Source organism: Physeter macrocephalus, chromosome 17, assembly GCF_002837175.3.
Source record: "Physeter macrocephalus isolate SW-GA chromosome 17, ASM283717v5, whole genome shotgun sequence".
Classification (NCBI taxonomy): domain Eukaryota; kingdom Metazoa; phylum Chordata; class Mammalia; order Artiodactyla; family Physeteridae; genus Physeter; species Physeter macrocephalus.
Genome location: NC_041230.1, coordinates 14,801,504 through 14,825,502, shown reverse-complemented (window position 1 = coordinate 14,825,502; position 23,999 = coordinate 14,801,504). Strand labels below are relative to the sequence as shown.

The window sequence follows — 23,999 nt, the reverse complement described above, 5'->3', positions numbered from 1 at the left end:
CCATGGCCGCTGAGCCTGCGCGTCCGGAGCCTGTGCTCCGCAACGGGAGAGGCCACAACAGTGAGAGGCCCACGTACCACAAAAAATAAAAAAAAATTTAAAAAAATAATACTAGCAGGAGCAGCTGACACTTCCAGAGAGCCCACCATATACAAGGCACTATTTAGCTTTGCATAGAGGCATTTAGTTTTCACAACAGCCTGTGAGATAGGGTCTCTTCATGTCCCCATTTTACAGATGAGAAAACTGAGGCACAGAGCAGGTAAGTAACTTGCCCAAGACCACCCAGCTAGTAAATGACAGAGCTGAGATATGAACCCAGGCAGTCTTGGCCCCAAAGGTTATCCTTTTCGTTACTCAGAGGGCTGCCTTGATTAGCACCAATTGCAACAAAAGTCCCACCCAATCTCAGATCAGAGCCAAGACTACGGGGAGGAGGGTGAGGCACTCACTTCAGGCTGAACATTTAAGGGGGTGCCCCAAACTCAGCCATCAAGATATATATGATATTTTAATACAATTTTCTAAATATCAAAATTAATACAAAAATATTCATGATAAACAACCGATCAAAATTTTTTCTTATTTCAGGTTCCCATGTGGCTCAGTACGGCACCATTATTGCTGTGTCCTTATTTAAAATTTTAATCACCAAGGATTTTTTTGCCTTAGTTTTGATTTATTTACAATTATAATGTTAAAATATTATCTCAATTACTGAGTTTATCCCCTTAGATTTCGTGCCTGAGGCGAGTGCCTCCCTGGTCTAGTCCTGGCCCTAGAGTCCAGGTGAAACATCATCTCCAAGAAGCTGTCTGTTCCATCCCAGGCAGAAGGAACGCTACCCCTCTTCCTCCCATAGGAAGGAACCACATAACCCCTAATCCCACCCTGTGGCCTGGGCCAACATGTAATCCCCACCCTCTGCCCCCAGGCTGTGAGCACCTCCCAGGCAGGTAGACAGCTCTCACTCAGCTCAGAATCACCCAGAGGCAGCAAAACCACAACCCTGACCAAAGCCCAGAGCCCTGAGATGCCAAGCCTTACACTGGTGGTCGATGAGGAGGGTGGCTGTGAAGTAGTGGGCCAGGGCTTCGTAGTGGTGGGCCTTCACGCAGGCCAAGCTGGCCCAGGAATATGGGATGTTCTCCTTCACTGGCTCCTGGTTCATGGCCGTGTGCAGCTGCCGATAGACCTCTCCCACCTAAAATGGAAAAAATGTTGGGAACGAGGAGGCTGGCACAGGGGCCCTCACGTATCCGGGCTGCAGAAAAAGAGCCCTTTCTTCTAGGCAGCGGCCCCTGCCAGAGGTCGCTCCAGAATCTGGGAGCAACTCCAAGGTCTCCTAGCGCTGTCAGTGTCAGAGTTAACAGGGAGATCAGGCCACTGTCATTATGCTGGTTTTTAGGCTAAGCTGCAGATGGAATCAGTGATCCGTATCTGAAACACCATTACTCGCTAAGAAAATGCAAGCCAGCACTCTGGCCAGCCTGGGCGGGCATGCTGCCCAGCTCACGGGCAAGCTGCCGTGGGAAGCCCCCGCTGCGTCCAGTGGGCCCACACCAACGAATCCCACTCACTCCGAAAGTCACGGGAAACAGCAAGGCTTACCTTGGCAGCCTCCTGAGCCACCTTCACCAGCATGAAGAACTCGTTCTGGATCCCAGAAAGGCAGATTTTCTCAAACGTGCTTTCTTGGGCTTGCGCGAGCATCATTTTGACCAGCACACTGAGCATGGCGGGACTCATGTCGTAACTTGGAGTGTGAGTAAACGTCTCTTTCAGGTAGTTTAAAACCCCTGCGATTGGAATTGTTTTGCCCGTTAGTTGGGGATCATATTTATTTCACCATGCTGCTCAGGAGTATGGAAAATGACAGAAGCAAAAATATAAAACTGGTGTCCTGGAGCATCTTTAGAAAAATCGGATTCTCAATTACCATAAGATCGAGCAATTCTACTCCCAGGTATAACCCCGCAGAATTGAAAGCAGAGACTTAAACTGATATTCATACATGAAGGCACATGGCAGCATTATTCCCAATAACCAAAAGGCAGAAACAACTCAAATGTCCATCCACAGACATGGGGATACACAAACTGTGGTATATACCTACAACGGACTATTTCAGCCTTAAAAAGGAAGGCAATTCTGACATACGCTACAACATGGATGAAGACATTACACTAAGTGAAACAGGTCCATCACAAGGACCAATGTCGTATAATTCCACTGGGTGAGATGAGGTATCTGGAACAGTCAAATTCATAGAGACAAAAAGTAGAATGTTTCCCAGGGGCTGAGAGGAGGAAGGAATGGAGATTTAGCTTTTAATGGGACAGAGTTTCTGTTTGGGGTGATAAAAAAGTTCTGGAGATGGATAGTTGCGCAACAATGTGACTGTACTTAATGACAATGAACGGTAATCCTAAAAATGGCTAAAATGGTAGTTTTGTTATGTATGTTTTACCATAGCTAGAGAACTTTTGTTTTCCAGCTCTCTTCCAAAACATTTACGTCTGTATCAAGCAAGGAAACCAGCCTGTTCCCTGTCCATTCCTTGTCTCACCTGGGACACTTGTGAGAAATTCCATACGTGACTAGACATTTGATGGAGGTGAAGGCAGAAGGCAGACAGAATGACGGAAGGGCTCTCAGGGGGACATGCTCACACTTAACCCCTGGGTCATTCAGAAATTCCGGGCTTTCCCCCAGGACCTCAAGAAAGATCAACTCAGCCACTCCAGTGGAAATTTTCATGCTGTAGCCCGCAGCTGACTTTTTTATGTGTTAGAAAAGTGTCACAGCATTAAATGACAATCAACCTGGAGCTGAAATAAAATCTCCGGCACAAAATCCCATCTGACTGGTTCTTCTGGTGCTGCTGCAAAGCATAAACTGCCCTGCAGAAGGACGGCGACGGCTGCAGGCTGTCTGCTCCTTTCTGGGGTTCGCTCCTACTCTGTTCTCAAGCTTTGTTTTGTCCATATCTCTGGAATCTTAGAGACAGGTCACCAAGCATACCTGCTTCAGAGTCCTCGGTAAGAAAGATGAGCCCAGAAAAGGATTTACAGTGAAAGAAATCAACTCCCACATGGAATTTCACAGTGTCGTTTCCTCCCAAGGGGTCAATCATTTTAACCAAGTAATTCCATGATCAGCCAAAATGGCAAAGCCATAGTTCTTCACGGCCTTGCAGAGCAAAGTGAGATACTCCAAAAGGTTTTCTGCCAGGGTAACAGCCTGAAACAGAGTGACAAGGACCGGCACAGAAGGAAACTCGCTGTGGAGCCAGCTCAGTGCATCACACGTTGGTCTGTGCTTGTCACTGCTTTTGCCCACTATTCCCTGTACCGAGACTGCTGGTCACAGGCCCTGCTAGAGGGGAGCAATGCAGGACCCTCGAACACCCATGAGGCAGGCCTGCCCATTGCACCTCGCCTGGCAGCCCCCAGTCCCCTACAGGCTGGCGCTAAGTGTCACTTGGTAGGGGGCCGAGAAGAGCAACCGTGGGTGAGCGAGCTTCTCAGAATGAGCATAAAAGAAAGGCAAGGGTAGTAATATGCACCAAACAGGCACGTCTGATGAAAGAAAAAAGAAAAAGCCTACATTCCCACCATTTGAGAAAACTTATTCTCGTCTTCGAAACTGTGTTCAAAGAAACAGTCCATTCACTGCCATCTCTGGGGCCACTTGTTTGGAAAAGATTAATCATTAACTACTGTGTACATAAGCCATATTCAGACAGAGACAGGGTTGGAGACAATAAGCGATTTTCTTTGTGGGAAGATACACCGGCTCTGGAAACTGGCCTGGCCCTTTCAGGCCTGTGAGGCCAAGCGTGGGCCTGGGGAGGACCCACAAACCCCCTTCAGCTGGGGTACCAGGGCCACCTGGCAGGGCCAGGGCTCCATCCCGGCAGCCCTCGCAGAGACACACCTGCGGCTCTCTGAAAGGCATCCACTGTGCTCTGCAGCCCAGCTTCTGTCTGTCGATTGCACCGGGTCCCGATCTGTGTGTAGAGGGCTCCAATGTTAAACAGAATGCTGGCCTTCTCCAGCAGCAAGTTCTGTTGGCTAACCGGAACCCCCGTGAGGGAGTCATACCTATTCAAAAGAAATGTCTTTTGAGCATATGAATTCCTTGGCTAGTGAGTGCCACCTTTGGGTAAAAATGGACAGAACTTATTTCTTGAATAAAACTCAAAGATGCACATGCAATGAGGTTTTATTTCCAAGCAAGATGATGGGCCTGATCATACTGAATAAAGACACCCGCAAGCGCAAATTGAAATAGGGATTCTCAACCGGGACGTCCTTCCATAGGTGAATGGATATACAGACTGTGGTACAGCTACACAGTGGAAAATTATGCAGCACTAAAAAGAAATGAGCTATCAAGCCACGAAAATACATGGAGAAACCTAAAATGCATGTGACTAAGTGAAAGAAGCCAATCTGGAAAGGCTACATACTGTATGATTCCAACTATATGACATTCTGGAAAAGACAAAAAGAATCAGTGGTTGCCAGGATTGGGGGTGGGGAGGGGTGAGGGTGCCTAGGTGGAAGGCAGAGGATTGTAGGGTAGTGAAACTGTTCTGTGTGATACTATGATATGATGTGGATACATGTCATTACTACATTTGTCCAAACCCATGGAAGGTAGCCCACCAAGAGTGAACCCTACTGTAAACAACGGATGTTGGGTGACAATGAGCCAATGTAGATTCATCAGCTGTAACAAATGGAACACTCTGGGGGGGGGATGTTGACAGTGGCAGAGGTCGTGGGTGTGCAGGGGCAAGGGCTATATGGGGACTCTCTACACCTCCCCCTCAATTTTACTATGAACCTGAAACTGCTCTAAAAAATACAATGTATTTAAAAAAAAAAAAAAAAAAAAGAAGGCTTCTCCTAAATGAAATATAGCAAATCCTAACCCTTCATAATTCTTCCTGAAGTCTGAAGTCTAAAAGACTCAGGATATGTTTTAAAGTTCACATATCAACCAGGGGATAGATATGGAGCTTCTTCCTAATTCAACACTAAGGAGAAGTCACATTTGGCCCTTTTACCCACGTGCCGGCAGCTAACACATCTTTAGGAAAAGTCTTCTGCCTTTCCTTCCAAAAGGAAGCATCAATAGCCATCTGCTGTGGTGAAGTTAAACTCTGAATACGCCCCTTAGCCACTGGGATTTACTTTCATTTCACACAGCCCTAAGCAACTCAGAGAAGAGGTATAGCATCTCCAAAATATTTAGACAACACTAATCATGGTAAGTACCAACTCTGGGGAAGAATCCAAGGTTCTGCTTCAGTTTTTAAAATCTGATCTATTTCTGTTTGCTGCCCTTGTCACTGGGACAAAACCTGATTCCCACTCCCATGCCATCTGGGACAAGAATCTTGTTCTTGTTAGTTCCACCTCAGAGCCCCAGTGTTTCCCCCGCGATAAAATGAGCATGAAAAAAATGCCTCTTCTTCTTGGCTCACTTGCTCTGAGAAGCAAGAAGCCACGGTCCGTTGGAGCCTTCTCCCCCTGGATCCCCTTCATAAATAAACACTGGTTTATCTACATGTCTCCTGTATTAACGGGACAGTTAGAAAGAGGAGGCCACAGTTCAGAGGAGCCTCCGTGGGACAGAGGCTCCCAACTGTGGCCAGAGTGGGAAAGCCCCAGCCCAGGCACCTACCAGGTAAACAGGATCCCCATTTGTTGGGTGGGTGGGAAGAATCGGCTCTCAACAAACCCCAGCTGGATGAAGTAACTCATCAGCAGCTCGACCCCAGCCTCATCTCGGCTGGGCGTCCGACAGGCCTGAAAGGAAAGGAACCACTGAGGGGGTGAGGGGGTGACCGGGTGAGCATAGAGCAGACAGCCAGGCAGGGAAGATGCTCACACACGCTATTTCTCTGAAGCCTAGGCCCCAATGCTGGTATCATGAACTCTAGGAGAGATGGGCAAGGCTGGAGTGAACTCATGAGTCCTGGAACCCAGCCCCAGACATGTATGTCTGTCCCCTCTGTGGTCTTCTTATGTGGCAAGTTGAATGGACAATTTTGACAGCTCCTCCCTACCACCTCCGACCACCAGCGATTCTACAAGACTTCCAATGAAATAATGGGATCATCTGAAGACTCATCAAGCTCTAGCAGCCACCCTCCTCACCCTGCTGCACACAGAAACATACTTGTCTCAGATCCATAAGATCTGCTATTTCATCTTCATAGAGGTAGCTATCTTCACTGTAATGTTCCAGAATAAAATCCTGTAAGAAAAATGAGATACTGTAAGGTGTGACTCAAAATCGTAAACAAGTATAATAGTAATGTCTAAGGTTCCCCCCCCCCTTTAAAAATACATGTAGAGGGACTTCTCTGGTGGCACAGTGGTTAAGAATCTGCCTGACAACGCAGGGGACATAAGTTCGAGCCCCGGTCCGGGAAGATCCCACATGCCGCGGAGCGGCTGGGCCCGTGAGCCATGGCCGCTGAGCCTGCGCGTCCGGAGCCTGTGCTCCGCAACGGGAGAGGCCACAACAGTGAGAAGCCCGCGTACCGCAAAAAAAAGAAAAAACAAAACAAAAACTTATGGGAGAGTGTACACTGCAGTGATTTTTCTAAATGGTGGGATTTATTTTCTTAATTTTATTTATGTATATTTAAAATTTTTGTTTTTGTTGCTTCAGTAAAAAGGGAAGTTGAAAGTTATTTTTTATTTAAAAATGGGGACTTCCCTGGTGGTCCAGTGGTTAAGACTTCGCCTTCCAATGCAGGCGGTGTGGGTTCCATCCCTGGTCAGGGAGCTAAGATCCCACATGCCTAGCGGCCAAAAAACCAAAACATAAAACAAAAGCAATATTGAAACAAATTCAGTAAAGACTTTAAAAATGGTACACATCAAAAACAAAATCTTAAAAAAAAAGTGTCTTGGCAGCACAGTTAAGTGACTTGCATAAGTGACTATAAGTTCAATAATTCTAGCAAACATCACAGATATTCAGGGGCTCAGACCTTCGTCCTTTGGGCACAGGGTCTTCCTGGCAGAGGGAACTCATGTGTGGGGACTGTTACGAGGATGCTACCCTCAGGGTCTGTGATGGGAACCTTTGTGAGAGCAGCTCCGTGCACTTCCACAAACAAAGCACCCCTGTGAGACCTCCAACGGGTCCAGCGTTTCATGACCACTCGGTGAGTTCATTCGGTCATAAGATACATTGATGAACATCTGCTATGTGCCAGGCACTGTTCACAGTGCTGGGGCTACTTCAGTGAACAAAACAAAGATCTTGCCCCATGGAGCTTATAATCTCACAAAGGAGCACAGACATTAAGTAACAGGCACAACAAATAGGTAAATTATATCATATATTAGGAGGAGGCAAGTAGTACAGGAAAAAATAAGATGAGTATAATGCATATGGAGAATGGATTCTTGCATAACATCCTCCATAAGTGCTGGCTCTCCCTGGCTGCAAAAAGTTGAGGAGAGATATTGTTCATTACATTTTCCCAAGTGTCTGTGAGTATTCTCTTTACATGCTTTCTGCATTAAAGTCCCTTCTGCTTTTTATATGTTCAATGAATACCTACAAATACACCCATATACTCTCCGCTTACAAAAATAGGACTGTACTGAATGAATATACAACATTGATTTTCTTTTTTTTTTTTCTTTTTTTTTGGCTGCACCGTGAGGCATGCAGGATCTTAGTTGCCCAGCCAGGGATCGAACCCGTGCCCCCTGCAGTGGAAGCGCAGAGTCTTAACCAGTGGACCATGGGGGAAGTCCCTGAAATGGTTTTCAAATATAATTAATTATGTTATTAGTGACATTAACTATGGTGAGGCTGATCAGGGGGACAAAGCTCCTCTAGGGCTTCTCCGACGACATCCCTGAGAGCAGCGCTAGGGCCACGACTCAGGAGATGCTCCAGGATGAGAACTGTATCCTTTCCAGAGCAGCACGCTGCTCTGTCAACTACTACTGTGGACACTGGCAAAAATGTTCTTAAAATTAGGAGAGAAATTACACTTAAAATGAGAAGTTAAAAGAGCAACCTTACGTCAAACTCACAGAAGTCAAAGAGGATTTTGATACATTCTAAATGTATTCTTGACTTTGAAATTTAGTAATCTAGGATAGATTTACACATATTTAGTAGAATAAAAAATATCAAGCTGAAACCCACTGTAAATATCAGGGGCAAGACCAGGATGTCTACTATGACTGCCATTACTTAGCATAATTCCGAAAGTTCTCTAGCCAACAACTTAAGAAAAGTAAGATATAGATGTTAGTAAGGAAGAAACAAAATAATTTTTGTGCAAAATAAAGGTGTTTTTACAAACTCCAAAAGTGTCAACTAAAAAAACCACAAAACTAATAAGAATTCAGTAAAATGGCCAAAAAGTTAATACTAAAAGTTAATAGTCTTATAAAGAACAGACTTGTGGTTGCTAAGGAGGAGGGGCGAAGGAGTGGGATGGACTGGAAGTCTGAGACTAGCAGATGCAAACTATTATATATAGAATGGATAAACAATGAGGTCCTATAGTATAGCACAGGGAACTATATTCAATATCCTGTAATAAATCATAATGGAAAAGAATATGAAAAAGAATATATATATGTATAACTGAATCACTTTGCTGTACACCAGAAACTAACACAACATTGTCAATAAACTATACTTCAGTTAGAAAAAAAAAAAGTTAAGTCTTCCTTTCTTACACAAACAATAACCAGTCAGAAAAACAGAACAGGGGATCAAAAACTTTCACAATTATAACAAAAGTACAATATCCCTAGGGACAAAATTAATTTAATTAATTAAGCAGATAATTATTAAACGTTACTGCAAGACATAAGTTATTTCATTGTTTCATTTATTCATTAAATCACTTTTTTTAAACAAGATAGACATGATCCCTGCCCCCATAAAACTTGCTGTTTGTTGATTATCAACAATTGGAAATATTACGTTCATGGATGAAAATGTACAATATTGTAAAGATGCGATTTTTTGTTTGTTTGTTTGTTTTGTGGTACGCGGGCCTCTCACTGTTGTGGGCGATTTTGTCCAAATTAAGCTATGAATCTAATGAAATTTCAGTCAAAACCCAAGAGTGCTATTTTGGAGAAACCTAACAAAACATGGAAGTTAAAAACACGGAAGAAAAGCCAAGAACATTTCGGAAAGCATAGTAATAAAGAAGGATTGCTCCAATTGGTGTTAAAACACACAGGGATTAAACAATGAAACCAGGTATGGAACAGAAACAAACTGAAGCAGATTCGAGAATCAGGTATATAACATAAGCCAGCATTCCAAAGAAGAGGAAAAGCCTGGAGCATCCACCAGCTCCAGGCAGGAAGGCGGGGCACACACAGGTGTGCCTGGTGTGAATTTAAGGGAAGAGCTCTTATAGTGATGTGGGCAGGGTTATGGGAAACCATAGGATTGTGCAGGACCTCCAGAGCCATTAGAACCACAGAGTTGAAGGGTCAAGGGGGAGAAGGAGCTACGGGAACCCAGAGAGGTGAGCATCCAACAGCCACAAGGACCTTCCCTGCTGGGGGGGATTGTAAAAGGTACCCAGCTGAGGGAGCTGAGGAGTTAAAAGCCCCGACTTCCCTCTCTTCCCATCCTCTCATCTCCTGATGCTACTCTCCCTCAGACACACCCAATAGAAAGCCACAGAGCAGGAGCCTGCTGCTGTCCCCCAGCACACAGCAGGGTAGAGGAGGGCTGAGGGGGAGGGAGGGGCACGCAGTGAAATGGACAGCATCCAGCACCACAGATGAATTCTTTCTTTTTTTAAATTTATTTTATTGTATTTGTTTATTTTTGGCTGCGGTGGGTCTTCCTTGCTGCGCGCGGGCTTTCTCTAGTTGCGACGAGCAGGGGCTACTCTTTGCTGCGGTGTGTGGGCTTCTCATGGCGGTGGCTTGTCTTGTTGCGGAGCATGGGCTCTAGGCGCACGGGCTTCGGTAGTTGTGGCGCGCGGGCTCAGTAGTTGTGGCTCTCTGGCTCTAGAACGCAGACTCAGTAGTTGTGGCGCACAGGCTTAGTTGCTCTGCGGCATGTGGGGTCTTCCCGGACCAGGGCTCAAACCCATGTCCCCTGCATTGGCAGGCGGATTCTTAACCACTGCACCACCAGGGAAGCCTCACAGATGGATTCTTTATACATAGTTCAGGGGAAACTGGCTACCCAATTATTGGTGAAAATAAAAAGAGTACTACACCTCATTTTTTTACACACAATTTCCTGATTAATTAAAGATTTAATGTTAAAAAATTTTAAAGCACTGGAAGAAACTATAGCAAAATATTTATGTCTCCTTGATGTGGAGAATGCCTTTCTGAACATGTTATCAAGGAAGAATTCTTCCTTAAGGGAAGAACTGTTAAGCTTAACAACATAAAATCTGTTTGGAAAAAAAAAAGATATACTTTTTAAACTGGTATTGTTTGTAAAACAAGTTAAAGGAGAGAACCTACTGGGGGAAATATTTGTAACGTACATAACCAAGCATTACTCTCCTTCATATGTAAAAGAACTCTTAAAACCAACTCTATGGTAAAGCAGACAAAGGACAGAAATAGGTATTTCCAAAAGGACACATGTAAAGGACAAATAAACAAAAGTGCGAACTCTAGTACTGATCAAAGAATGCAAACTGTCATGATATCATTTTTGCCTGACCTCACAAAATCAAAATGATAAGCGACACCCAATGTAAGCAGTCATACACTGTGGGAATGTAAGGCAGGACCACTTCTGGTGGGTAATTAGGTAACATGTATCTTTTTTTTTTTTGGCTGTGCTGCATGTGGGATCTTACTTCCCTGACAAGGGATCGAACCAGTGCCCCCTGCAGTGGAAACACAGAGTCTTAACCACTGGACTGCCAGGGAAATCCCTAACATGTATGACCTACCAAATCCTCATCCAGAAATTTATCCAAAGGGAATATTCAGCAAGTGTGCAAAGGTGCTCAGAGAGCTGCTGACAACAGTATTTGAAAGCTGCCTTAAGAATGAAATTGGGACTTCCCTGGTGGCACAGTGGATAAGACTCTGCACTCCCAATGCAGGGGGCCCGGGTTCAATCCCTGGTCAGGGAATTAGATCCCACATGCATGCTGCAACTAAGAGTATGCATGCCGCAACTAAGGAGCCGGTGAGCCGCAACTAAGGAGCCTGTGAGCAGCAACTAAGACCCAGCGCAACCAAATAAATAAATAAATAAATATTTTTTAAAAAAGAATGGGACTTCCCTGGAGGTGCAGTGGTTAAGAATCCGCCTGCCAATGCAGGGGACATGGGTTCGAGCCCTGGTCCGGGAAGATCCCACATGCCGCAGAGCAACTAAGCCCGTGCGCCACAGCTACTGAGCCTGTGCTCTAGAGCCCGTGAGCCACAACTACTGAAGCCCATGTGCCTAGAGCCCGTGCTCTGCAACGGGAGAAGCCTGCTCACTGCAACGAAGAGGAGCCCCCGCTTACCGCAACTAGAGAAAGCCCGCGGGCAGCAACGAAGACCCAATGCAGCGAAAAAGAAATAAATAAAATAAATAAATTTATTTTTTAAAAAAAGAATGAAATTAATAGCTACCTTATTTAGCACCTACTACCAGAAGACACCATGCTAAGCCTGAACAGATCACAGGAGTCTCACAGCCTCCTAAGGCAGGCCCCTGATCAGAGGACAAGATCGGGTGCTCAAAGATTAAGTACTGAGCAAGTTACATAGCTCAGTGGGGAGACGGGGGGCGGGGGAGGGAGATGTGTGGCTGTGAGGGATCTTTACGTGTCTTGATATTTTCTGAATGTTTTGCAATACTGTTCTCAGTTGGAAAAATAAATTAATAAAGACATATTTAAAAGCAAAAAAACCCCGTGAATTCTCTGAAAGGGAATTGATTTTGATCGTGTTTTTTTATGAAGCTATTTTAAAGTCCATTTATTTAAAACAGAAAAAAATCAGACCATGAAGCTTCAATGACCATTAAACATCACATGGATACACAGATTTGAAAGACAACTTGAATTGCCCTAATTCAGTCGGCCAAACTACTTCTGTGGCACCTATCTGTGTTACTCTCAAGGACAAATGTGGAAGGAAAAACAGAACATCCCCCAAACATTCTCATTTTTGTATGACTGACATTTGTAGAGTCATTTTTAGGCTAAAATGACATGGCTGGAAGCCTCAGCTGAATAGCACTTGGCCATACCCACAATATGTGATTTTTTTTCCCCCACTGGCTTTAATGTGAATTTAGCACATGACATGTTTGGATCCTTACAGATGCCCATGAAATTCCCAAGTTTCTCCAAGAGTCTCCCTTTTAAATGCCTGTGTTCTTTATTTTTATCTTTATTTTTTGGTAACCTTTACAATTCCTTCCAAACTCAGACATTTTGTGGTTCTAAGTATGTCTTTTTGTTGTTGTTTAATTGAAACATAGTTGACTACAATTCTATGCTAGCTTCAGATGTATTACATGTGATTTGACATTTGCATACATTATGAAATGATCACTACAGCAAGTCTAGTAACCATCTGTCACCAAAGTTATTACAGTATTAGTGACCATATTCCTTAGGCTGTATATTATAACTCCCTGGCTTACTTATTATATAACTGCAAGTTTGTACCTCTTAATCTCCTTCACCTACTCCGCGCCCCCCTCCCCCAAATGCCTGCACTCTTGCAGCTCTGGCACCAAGCAACAAACTAAATCTTAAAAGAAACTATTCTACAAAAGCAACTAAAACATTTCCACAGACATAAGCATTTTCTGGAGTCTCACAGACCTGTGGCAAGTGTCACATCTGAAAGTTCAGGGGACCTGTGAAAAGCTGCCATATAGCTGTGGATTGTTTCCTACCCAGAAAATAAAATCTTTGGCACTCCTGCATCCAGGAAGACTACAAATGTCCCTTCTCAAACTCCAAAATAAACCCCAAACTCACAGGGCCCAGGACCTGGATTTAAACAAGCAGCAGTCCACAAGGCCATGAGTGAAAGGGCTCCTATGTCAAGGGACTCACGCAGTCTCTGATTGAGATTGGAGGTCAAGTGTAAAGGCTTCTGAAGCATTAACCAATTGCTTTTTAAAAGGACAAATTGTGTAGGGCCCAAAATGCCATATAACCATTTTTTTCTTTTCTAAATTAAAAGCAGTCCAAGATGAGTCAACTAACAGGATTACTGTGAAAAGAAACAAAATTCTCTGAAGCATTTTTCATGATGCTGGGATTCATTCCTATACACCATGCCTGTGCTGGAAAGCTCAGAGACAGGTACTACCTTCCACCTCATCGCCACTTTCTCCTCCTAAATGGAAGTTTGAGGTGAGTCAGTAAAACTCAGAGTGATGGATGTGGGGCAAGGAGGAAGAGGAAAGCATTCCAGGCACCGGGAGGCCTCTCCTGGCCCCAAGGCATCTCTGGGTGACTCCATCAAAACACATCTTCCACTTCCCACCTGGATCCCCTACTGAACCACGGGATCCAAAGGCAGGGCCTGTGACCTCAACAGCACCCTGCACAGTGACAGACACAGATGGGCCTACAAGTAACACTGCTTGTCAGGGACACACTGGCTAAGGGGAGGCCAGATACCGTTCACTTTAAAGATGTGAATTGTGCGGTGTGTGAATTATATTTCAATAAGGTTGTTATTGGAAAAAAAAAAAAGATGGAAGGAAAGAAGGGAGGGAGGGAGGGAGAAAGAGGGGGAGAGAGAAAGAAAAGAGAAGGTAGACAACCAGGAATTAGGGAGGAGGGGGAGCCATAAACTCTAGTTATTCAAGTATTTAAGCTATTCAAGTATTTACTTTGTTTTGGTGTTTTTTTGTTTTTTGTTTTTGTTTTTTGGCCAAGCTGCGTGGCTCGTGAGATCTTAGTTCCCCGACCAGGGATTGAAACCAGGCCCCGACAGTGAAAGTGCCAAGCCCTAACCACTGGACCGCCAGGGAATTCCCTGATTTACTGTGAAATGTATCAAAAAATAAAATGGATTGATGTATAGATTCAGGGATGCATAAATGGACGAATACGTGATAAAGTGGCTACAGCAAAATGTTCACGGAAGAACCTAGGTAGTGAGTATACAGGGATTCACTGTAAAATTCTTTCAATTTTTCTATTTTCACAATAAAATGTTGAGGGACAAAAACCTTGGCTATTCTTCCAAAAACATGGCCTAAATTGGTTATATACCCTCTTTGACTTGCCTCCTGGGGTGGACTGGCCCGCGTTTCCAACCCCTTCCCCAGAAGCCTCAGTGACCAGATGAAAGGGAGCATCTGAAAGGACGGCACAGGCTCTGAGGGGGCTCAAGGCCACCTTGCAGAAATCAACTGGCACTCGGCACATTGAGCCTAAGGTCACTCTCAAGGGATACACAGCTTCTACATTTCCCTTTTAAACAGTGAGTCCAGTGCCCCTTGCTTTGAGATTTACCTTGAGAACGACTGAAAAGTCAACGTCTTTGGTTTCCTTCAGGCCAAGTGGAATCAGGGGAATCGTAAATGCCTCCCTAGAAGGAACACAGCAAGGTACATGAACATCCGTATCCCGACCACATTGCACCCCCTGGCCTTCCCCCAGCAGCCCAGCTCAGGTCCCCACCCGCTCTCCCCCCGCCAAGCTAGCACACACCAGTTCATTTTCCATAAAGCCCACTCGGGTCACGTCCCCATCTCTGTTCCAAAACTGGTCCCAGTCCCCGACAACTTTTAAACGACCCAGCCTAACACATGAGGCCCCTACCAGCTCCACCCTGATTTAGCCCTCCAATCGCTACACTTCTTTGAGTAACTGCGCTGAGAACCTATTGTGCACCCGGGGCTGTGCCTGGTGTGCCAACTGCTCCACCATCTGGAGCGTCTCCACCATCTCCACCCAACCCCCATCCCCCTCCGCCTCTCCTCACTGCAGCGGGTCCCATCTCTCCTGCAGCCCTCCAACCCTGGGCTCTCAAGGGCCTCCTCCTATACGGCAGCGTATCCCTCTAGGCGTCCCATCCCCAGCACAGGGAAGGCCTTGAGGGCAGGGGCCCCATCTGACACCTAAGTGCACCTGGCTCCCAGCCCTGGGTCAGACCCTGACCAGCTGTTTCCCCTCCACCTCCTCTCCCCGCACTCACCAGTTGGTTACCCAACAGGTCGCCCTGGGAGTGGCCTTAGGGGCAGAGCTAACAGGAAGTGAATGGGGCTCAGCTATGTTTTGCAAACAGGGATTTCGCTCCCTGACCTGTAACAGGAGGCCTCCTGGGGTTGCTCAGCCCAACCCGGGGAGGAGGCCAGGAATGCAGGCAGGGTGAGTGGACAATAGGCTGTAAGCTGAAGCTGCCTCTGTGGGGGACAGAAAACAACAGGGCTAAGCTGAAAGCAGGCAAGCCCCAGTGGGTTGTATAGCTTCCCCAAAGCCCTTTCCTGAGGGAAAGCTGGATCCTGCTAGAAGGAGATGAAGACAGGCCGTGCTGCTCTCTTCTGGGACCCAGCGTGCTCCTGGCCTGACCCCGAAAGGGCTGGCTCTCCCTGTGACTGTCCAGGAGCAGCCGGCGTCCCGAGGCCTCCGGGCCAGGGTGCCCCGCCCTCCATCTTGCGCTAATATAACTTTTTCTGTAACTTCCAGCTTCCCTGTGTTTTCTCATCTGCACAATGAGATTGTTTCTTCCCTGCCTACCTTATAGAAGTGTTTAAAAATCAACCGTGCTGAGAAAAAAACAATCTGCTTTGAAAACAGGAAGAGGGGCAGATGGAAATGCAAGGTTTCATTATGCATCTGCACATCTCTCTCCCCTCTTCCCAATGCACAGGGGACCGACCGGACACTTTAGAGCCGCACCGTGGTCACACAGGGGCCTTAAACTGCATGTCTCTGGGGGACACCCTCGTGATGGACAGCCCTGTGCTTCAGTACGGTGAGGGGGGAATATGAAACATCCTACATTTATCACCAAAGTTAGGCCCGGCCTTGCCTCCTCGAGGAACTTTGACCTTCTGGGCAAAACACTGGAATTTAATACCAGAGCATAGGCTGGGGGAAGCCGTGCATTGACTGTTCTGATTAGGTGTCAGACTGCACTGGGAGCCCACAGGTAAGCGAGGCAGGACACACGGGCTGGCTCGTGGACAGTCACCAAAGGAGCAGAGGTTTCACACGTGACTCAGAAAAACACTTCGGGGACAGTGCAGAGGATTGGGGACAGTCAGGAAAAGTACATTCCAAAGGTGACTCAAGGTTCCCCAACATTTTCCTTCTGTTAATCTAGGGTATTATTTTCTGACTGGGTTTCCCCTGGGACTCCCTTACCTTTTGAGAAGTACCACTTCCCCGCACAGAAAAGTATGTAAACCGTTCTTTAGAGCTCAAAGTTTTTTCTTTTTTTTTCGGCTGCCCCACGCGGCATGTGGGATCTTAGTTCCCTGCCAGGGATCGACCCTGTGCCCCCTGTGTTGGAAGCACAGAGCCTTAACCACTGGACCACCAAGGAAGTCCCCTCAAAGTTATTCCTTCTTAAAGATGGACTTTTCTTTCCAAGGTAGCTCACCTTGGGGTGAGAGACTCTCTGAGCTTTTCTGAAGGTCACACCTCAACGTTTGGTCTCCTATAAACACTCCCTAGGGGATGCTTCTGAATTAGAACGTTTGTTTCTCAAATATTTAATGGGGGATATTTCCAAAGCGTCTCAGTCATACTGCCTCCTCAGGGAACTCGCAAAGGTCTCATAATCTTTGATATAAAAGGCAGTTTTTATGTTTTTGTACTCTTATCAACAGAATGACCCAGAGTCAGACCGTGTGCACGGTGCTGAGGCTGACAGGGAAGAAGGCAGGGCTTCCTGGGACCCATCTGTCAGGCTGGCTCTCAGAGCTAACCACAGCCGCCCTTCCAGGGCATCTTTATGACAGAGCCACCACCCAGGCCACCTGAGAGATGCCATCTCCCCGCCAGGACCCAGCCACATAGCTCTCCTGTAAAACTATGGCCCATGTGTCCCCAGGACAAATAAATGCCTTCTTGTCCAACTGGCCAGGTATTTCCAACAAACTCCACGGGTCCATCCCTTTAATTCCTACACCTTGCTCAACCCCAAATTGGATCAAAGTGGGGTCTGCCACACCCTCAGGCCTATCTGTGCACCGTCCCTGATGCAGGCATGTTCCAAGGCTCAGAAAGTATCCAAAAGAAGTGTTGCCCCCACTTACTCTGTGCTCTGATAGACTCCCACCGAGATGTTGAGCCCCTCCAGCTCTTCCTTAAGCATTTGCAGGTCCGAGTTCAAGAAGCTCAGTTCCAGGCGCACCTGCTCCCGTACCTTTTGGTTCGTGGCTGCTCTGTTAGAAGAGACGGCGGAGAGAAGCATCCTCAGCCAAGCATCCCAGATGCCGGATGAGCAGACACCCCAGCGCTTGTCCCCGTAGGGAAGTTCTGAGGGTCTGCCTGCAGATGGAGGAGTCAGGTGTGATCAGATAAGGTGTCTCAGGGATGCTGGGCACCTGCCCCATTTTGAGCCATACCTGCCAATAAATGGACCTAGGATATAGCCAATGACACTGAGCTGCCTGACATGAATGCTAAGGCCTCTCTGTAAGAATTAGCCTTGAGAAGAGGAAAAGGAGTTGCTCCTAGTCACCCATAAGAGACCATAAATTTTCCCCTTAAAAGGAAACGGATGAGAAATAGAGGAGGAGGTAACACTCCCCAGTTCATCCTATGAGGCCAATATCACCCTGATCCAAAACCAGAGGAAGACACCACAAGAAAACAAAATAACCAATCAATATCCTTCATGAATACGTATGCAAAAATCCTCCATAAAATATTAGCAACCTGAACCTAGCAACATATACAAAGGATTATACATCAAGACCAAGTGGGATTTATCCCAGGACTGCAAGGTTGGCTTAATTTCCGAAAAACAATTAATGTAACATACTATATCAACAGAATAAGGGACAAAAAATAAATTGTCATCTCAACAGATGCAGGAAAAAAAGCATGTGATAAAGTCCAACACAGATTTATGGTAAAAATCCATAACAAGCTAGGAATAAAAGATAATTTACAAAACTTGATAAAGGGCATCTACAAAAACCCACAGCTAACATCATACTTAATGGTGAAAGATTGATGCTTTCCCCCTTATGATCAGGAACAAGGCAAAGATGTCCATTTATGCCACTTCTAATCAACACCATACTGGAGGTTCAAGCCAGCAACAATAAAATAAAGAAAGAAATGAAAGGCATCTGGATTGAAAGGAAGAAGTAAAACTGTCTTTATTCACAGCTGTCATAATCTTGCATGTATAAAATCCCCAGGCATCCACAAAACAAGTACTGGAACTAATAAATTTAGTTAGGTCACAGGATACAATTCAAAATATACAAATCAATTTTTTTTCTATATATTAGCAATGAGCAATCTTGAAATGAAATTAAGAAAATTTCACTCAAAATAGTATCAGAAAGATTGAAATACTTAGGAATAAAATTAAGAAAAGAAGCACAAGACTTGTACACTGAAAACTTCAAAACATTGCTGTGGTATTTAATGGAGAGACATTCCATGTTTATGGATTGGGAGACTCACTATTGTCAAGACGTCAATTCTCTCCAATTGATCTATCAATTCAAAGCAATTCCAATCAAAACGCTAGTAAGCTTTTTAGTAGAAACTGACAAACTGAGCCTAAAATTTATGTGGAAATACAAAGGGCCTAGAAGGGCCAAAGAAGTTTGAAAAAGAACAAAGTTAGAGGATTTATGCTCTCTGATTTTAAAACTTACTATAAAGCCTCAGTAATCAAAATGTGGTATTGGCATAAGGAAAGGCAATGGAACTGAACAGAATCCAGAAATAAATCCTTACATTTATGGTGAATTGCTTTTGACAAAGGTGACAAGAAAATTCAAGGGGGAAAAAGTCTTTCTGACAAATGATGCTGAAGCAGTTGGACATCCCTAGGCATGTCAGTGTCCCCAAGACCAGCACCAGGTTCAGTGATTTACTAGGAGGACTTGCAGGACTCAGGATATAGTTGTACGCATTGCTCTGATTTATTACAGCAGAAGGACACAATGCAAAATCAGCTAAGGGAAAGGGGCATGGGGTGAAGTCTGAAGGAAACCAGGCACAGGCGCTAAGCGTCCTCTCTCTCAAAGGAGTCACACAGGACATGCTTAATTCCTTCAGCAAAGAGTTGTGACAACGCACGTGAAAATGCTGTCTTCCAAGGAAGCTCACTGGGGTTTTTACTGGGGGCTGGTCAGGTAGACACCTCTGCCTGGAATGTTCCAAAATTCAAGACTCCTAGAAGGAAAGCAGGTACTCAATATAAACCACATTGTTTGTGCAAATACTTTAAGTATAGTGAGCTCCTCTTCCTCTTATCAGTTCTGGGAATGGTGGGAACTCTCCTGAAATCTAAGTTTCCAGATACCAGCCAAACACCAACCTTGCAAGCAGGGCTTTCTAAGGATAGCCATCTCAGGCCGGCTATGATAACTCTTTTCTGCACAATAGGCAAAAAATAAATCTCAATCTAAATTTTACACCAAACCAAATATTAAGTCAAAATGGATCAGAGACCTCAGTAAAAAAGCAAAAACTCCAAAACTTCTAGAAGAAAATCTTCATGACCTTGAGTTTGACAAAGTATTCTTAGCTACACACCAAAAGCACAATCCATAAAAGAAGAAACTGAGGACTTCCCTGGTGGCGCAGTGGTTAAGAATCCACTTGCCAATGCAGGGGACACGGGTTCAATCTCTGCTCCGGGAAGATCCCACATGCTGTGGAGCAGCTAAGCCCGTGTGCTGCAACTACTGAGCCTGTGCTCTAGAGCCCGCGAGCCACAACTACTGAGCCCATGTGCCACAACTACTGAAGCTCACATGACCTAGAGCCCATGCACCACAACTACTGAGCCCACGTGCTGCAACTGCTGAAGCCTGCACACTCTAGGGCCTGTGTACCGCTACTACTGAGCCCGCGTGCTGCAACTACTGAAGCCTGCGTGCCTAGAGCCCATGCTCCGCAACAAGAGAAGCCACCAAAATGAGAAACCAGTGCACCGCAATGAAGAGTAGCCCCCGCTCGCCGCAACTAGAGAAACCCCGTGCACAGCAACGAAGACCCAAAGCAGCCAAAAAAATAGAAAATAAAAAATAAATAAAAATAAACTGCACATAAAAAAAAATCGATTAACTGGACTCATCAAATTTAAAAACTTCTGTGCTTCAGAAAATACCATCTAAAAAAAACAATGAAAAAATCCAAACTGGGAGAGAATATTTGCAAATTATATATCTGATAAAGAATCTGTATCCAGAATATATAAAGAGTTCTGTTAATTAAATAACAAAAAGACCACACAATTTTTTTAATGGGCAAAAGATTTTTAAGTTGATTATAATTGACATACAACATTATATTAGTTTCAGGTGCACAACATAATAATTCTATGTTTGTATATTTTCAAAATGATCACCACAATAAGTCAATTTGCCGTCTGTTACCATACTTAGTTACAGAATTTTTTTCTTGTGATGAGAACTTTTAAGATCTACTCTCTTAGCAACTTTCAAACATACAATACAGTATTATTAACCATAGTCACCATGCTGTACATCACATTCCCACGACTTATTTTATAACTGGAAGTTTGTACCTTTTGACCACATTCACCCATTTCATCTCCCCTGCAGCCCCCACTTCTGGCAACCACCCATCTGTTCTCTGTATCTATGAGCTTGGGGGTTTTTGTTTGGTTTGGTTTTTTATTATTTTTTTAAATATTTATTTATTTATTTATCTGGCTGTGCCAGGTCTCAGTTGTGGCACGCGGGATCTCTTAATTGCGGCACGCAGGATCTTTAGTTGCAGCATGCAAACTCCCAGTTGTGGCATGTGGGATCCAGTTCCCTCACCAGGGATCGAACCCGGGCCCCCTGAATTGGAAGCATGGAGTCTCAGCCACTGGACCTCCAGGTTAAGTCCCTAGGAGTTTTTGTTTGTTTTGTTTTAGATTCCACATATAAGTGAGATGACATAGTATTTGTCTTTGTCTGACTTATTTCACTTAGCATAATGCCCTCAAGGTCCATCCATATTGCTGCAAATGGCAAGATTTCTTTCTTTTTTATGGCTAAGTAATATTCCATGGTGTATGTGTTTGTGTGTGTGTGTGTGTGTGTGTGTGTATCACATTTTCTTTATCCATTCATCCACTGATGGACACTTAGGTTGTTTCTATATCTTGGCTGTTGTAAATAATGCTGCAATGAACATAGGGGTACATATATCTTTTCAAATTAGTGTTTTTGTGTTCTTCAGATAAATATCCAGAAGTGGAGTATGTAGGTCGTGTGGCAATTCTATTCTTAATTTTTTGAGGAATCTCAACACTGTTTTCCATTGTGGCTGTACCAACTTACAGACCCACCAACGCTGTGTGAGTGTTGGGATTGTTTTCTTAATTTATCTTTCAGATAGTTTATTATTACTGTATAGAAATGCAATTGATTTCTGTATATTGATTTTGTATCCTGCAACTTTACTGAATTCATAAAATGGGCAGAAGATTTGAATAAACATTTTACTAAAGAAGTTCTATGAATGGCTAATAAGCGCACGTGAAAAGATGCTCAAAGTCTTTCGTCAATAGGGAAATGTGTGTTAAAACCATAATAAGGGCTTCCTTGGTGGCGCAGTGGTTGAGAGTCTGCCTGCCGATGCAGGGGACACGGGTTCATGCCCCGGTCCGGGAAGATCCCACATACCGCGGAGCGGCTGGGCCCGTGAGCCACGGCCGCTGAGCCTGCGCGTCCGGAGCCTGTGCTCTGCAACGGGAGAGGCCACAACAGTGAGAGGCCCGCGTACCGCAAAAAACAAAACAAAACAAACAAAACAAAACAAAACAAAACCATAATAAGATACCAATACACAACTACTAGATTGGCTATGATTAAGAAGACAAACAATACCAAGTGTTAGTGAGGATGTATAGAGAAACTAGAACCCTCATGCACTGCTGAACGTAAATGACGTAGCCACTTGGGAAAACAGCTGGGTAGTTTCAAAAAATGTTAAAACATAAACTTACCACACAACCAAGTAATTGCACTCCTAGGTATCTATATGAAAGAAATGAAAACATATGTCCAAACCAAGACATAGTGTGAATGTTCATAGTAGCATTATTCCTGACAGCCCCCAAAGTAGAAAGAATCCAGATATCTAACTGGCAAATGGATAAGCAAAATGTGCTATATTCATAGAACGGAATAGTGTTAAGCAGGATGGAGGAACAAACTTTACCCAGATTCTCAAAGCAGGGGTTCTGCCACCTACTCGAAGACCTTACAGGTGGTGCTAGCTCATTTTACAGATTGGGAGTCACTGCGAAAACAACCGTGGCAATAAGAACCCAGTTCTAAGCCAGGTCTTGCTGAGCACATTTCCTTGAACCGTTCTGGCAAGTCCTCAGCCATGGCTCAGGCCAGGTACCAGAACTGTCCTCCTCCGTGAAATGGGTCACCAGCCAAGAGCTCCAGCCAGCCAGAGAGACGGTACCTGACTACCTCCTCCTCCTCAGCTGATGAAAATCCATCTACCTGTCATTGGCCTGCTTTGCTCACCACCTGTCCACCTTTCCTCCAGAGAGCAAAGCGCTAAACCACGTACGCTGCAGTGGCCCTCTCCCCTGGGGCTTCCCCTGCCTTGCACATATTTGGGCCCAACAGTTATCTCTCCGTGGTGCATATATATTCCCTTCTCTCTCTCTCTCTCTCTCTCCCTCTCTCCCCCTCCCTTCAGCTCATTCTCCATGACCAACCAACAAGCTTATGCCCCCTCAGAAAGAGCAGTTATGACCTGGCTGCAGATAGGCTGGCACTTGCCCTCTCACTGCCCAGTAAGTTTTCACACATGCACGTTTGGACTCCCCAGCCAGGCAATGAGATATTGGAAGCTCAGTTGGTGAATGTCATTGGTTTGGGAAATTTTTTTGGAGAAAGACACGATCACCAGTAAGAAATGCATTTCTATCACAGCACAGTACACACATACACCTCCTGCCCCCAAAAACAAAAGTCTCACAAAACCATACTCTGCCATACACGTGATGCTCTCCAATATAGTCTGTTCAAACTCTAATAACTTCTTTTTAAAAAACAATAATGTTTGAAACTCTCCATTTCTGATTCTCTGACACCAACTGGGTGCCCAACAATTCAATTCAATTCTGACACCAACTCCCAGAGTTAGAAGAGACCCCACAGATTAAGGGCTCAGTGTCACATGGCTGCTCCCACTTCGGGGGTCAGTTGCAAGCAGGTGGGGGCAGGCGGAGGGCACATGAACTTCTGACCAACCAGCTACAAATCAGAGGTTCCCACAACCCCCTTCTCAGTTTCAATAATTCACTAGAAAAACTGGACAGGTACATGTAAAAGTATGAAATTAGAACACTCCCTAACAGCATAAACAAAAATAAACTCAAAATGGATTAAAGACCTAAATGTAACGCCAGACACTATCAAACTCTTAGAGGAAAACATAGGCAGAACGCTCTATGACATAAATCACAGCAAGATCCTTTTTGACCCACCTCCTAGAGAAATGGAAAAAAAAAAAAAAAGGGACCTAATGAAACTTAAAAGCTTTTGCACAGCAAAGGAAACCATAAACAAGACCAAAAGACAACCCTCAGAATGGGAGAAAATATTTGCAAATGAAGCAACTGACAAAGGATTAATCTCCAAAATTTACAAGCAGCTCATGCAGCTCAATAACAAAAAAAACAAACAACCCAATCCAAAAAAGGGCAGAAGACCTAAATAGACATTTCTCCAAAGAAGATATACAGATTGCCAACAAACACATGAAAGAATGCTCAACATCACTAATCATTAGAGAAATGAAAATCAAAACTACAATGAGATATCATCTCACACAGGTCAGA

The 23,999-nt window shown here is 44.7% G+C and overlaps 1 protein-coding gene across 1 annotated transcript in view; it reads right to left on the bottom strand.

Annotated features, from left to right (window-relative positions):
* Positions 1-23,999, bottom strand: part of RHPN2 (rhophilin Rho GTPase binding protein 2) — a 60,582-nt gene that overhangs the window by 14,644 nt on the left and 21,939 nt on the right. Inside the window, exons 3-9 of the mRNA XM_007101654.4 lie at positions 17,239-17,367; positions 14,486-14,561; positions 6,196-6,273; positions 5,698-5,822; positions 3,940-4,106; positions 1,612-1,799; positions 1,048-1,204 (exon numbers count right to left, since the gene is read on the bottom strand). Of these exons, the coding sequence (XP_007101716.2) occupies positions 1,048-1,204; positions 1,612-1,799; positions 3,940-4,106; positions 5,698-5,822; positions 6,196-6,273; positions 14,486-14,561; positions 17,239-17,367 (920 nt within the window). The remainder of the gene's footprint in view (positions 1-1,047; positions 1,205-1,611; positions 1,800-3,939; positions 4,107-5,697; positions 5,823-6,195; positions 6,274-14,485; positions 14,562-17,238; positions 17,368-23,999) is intronic.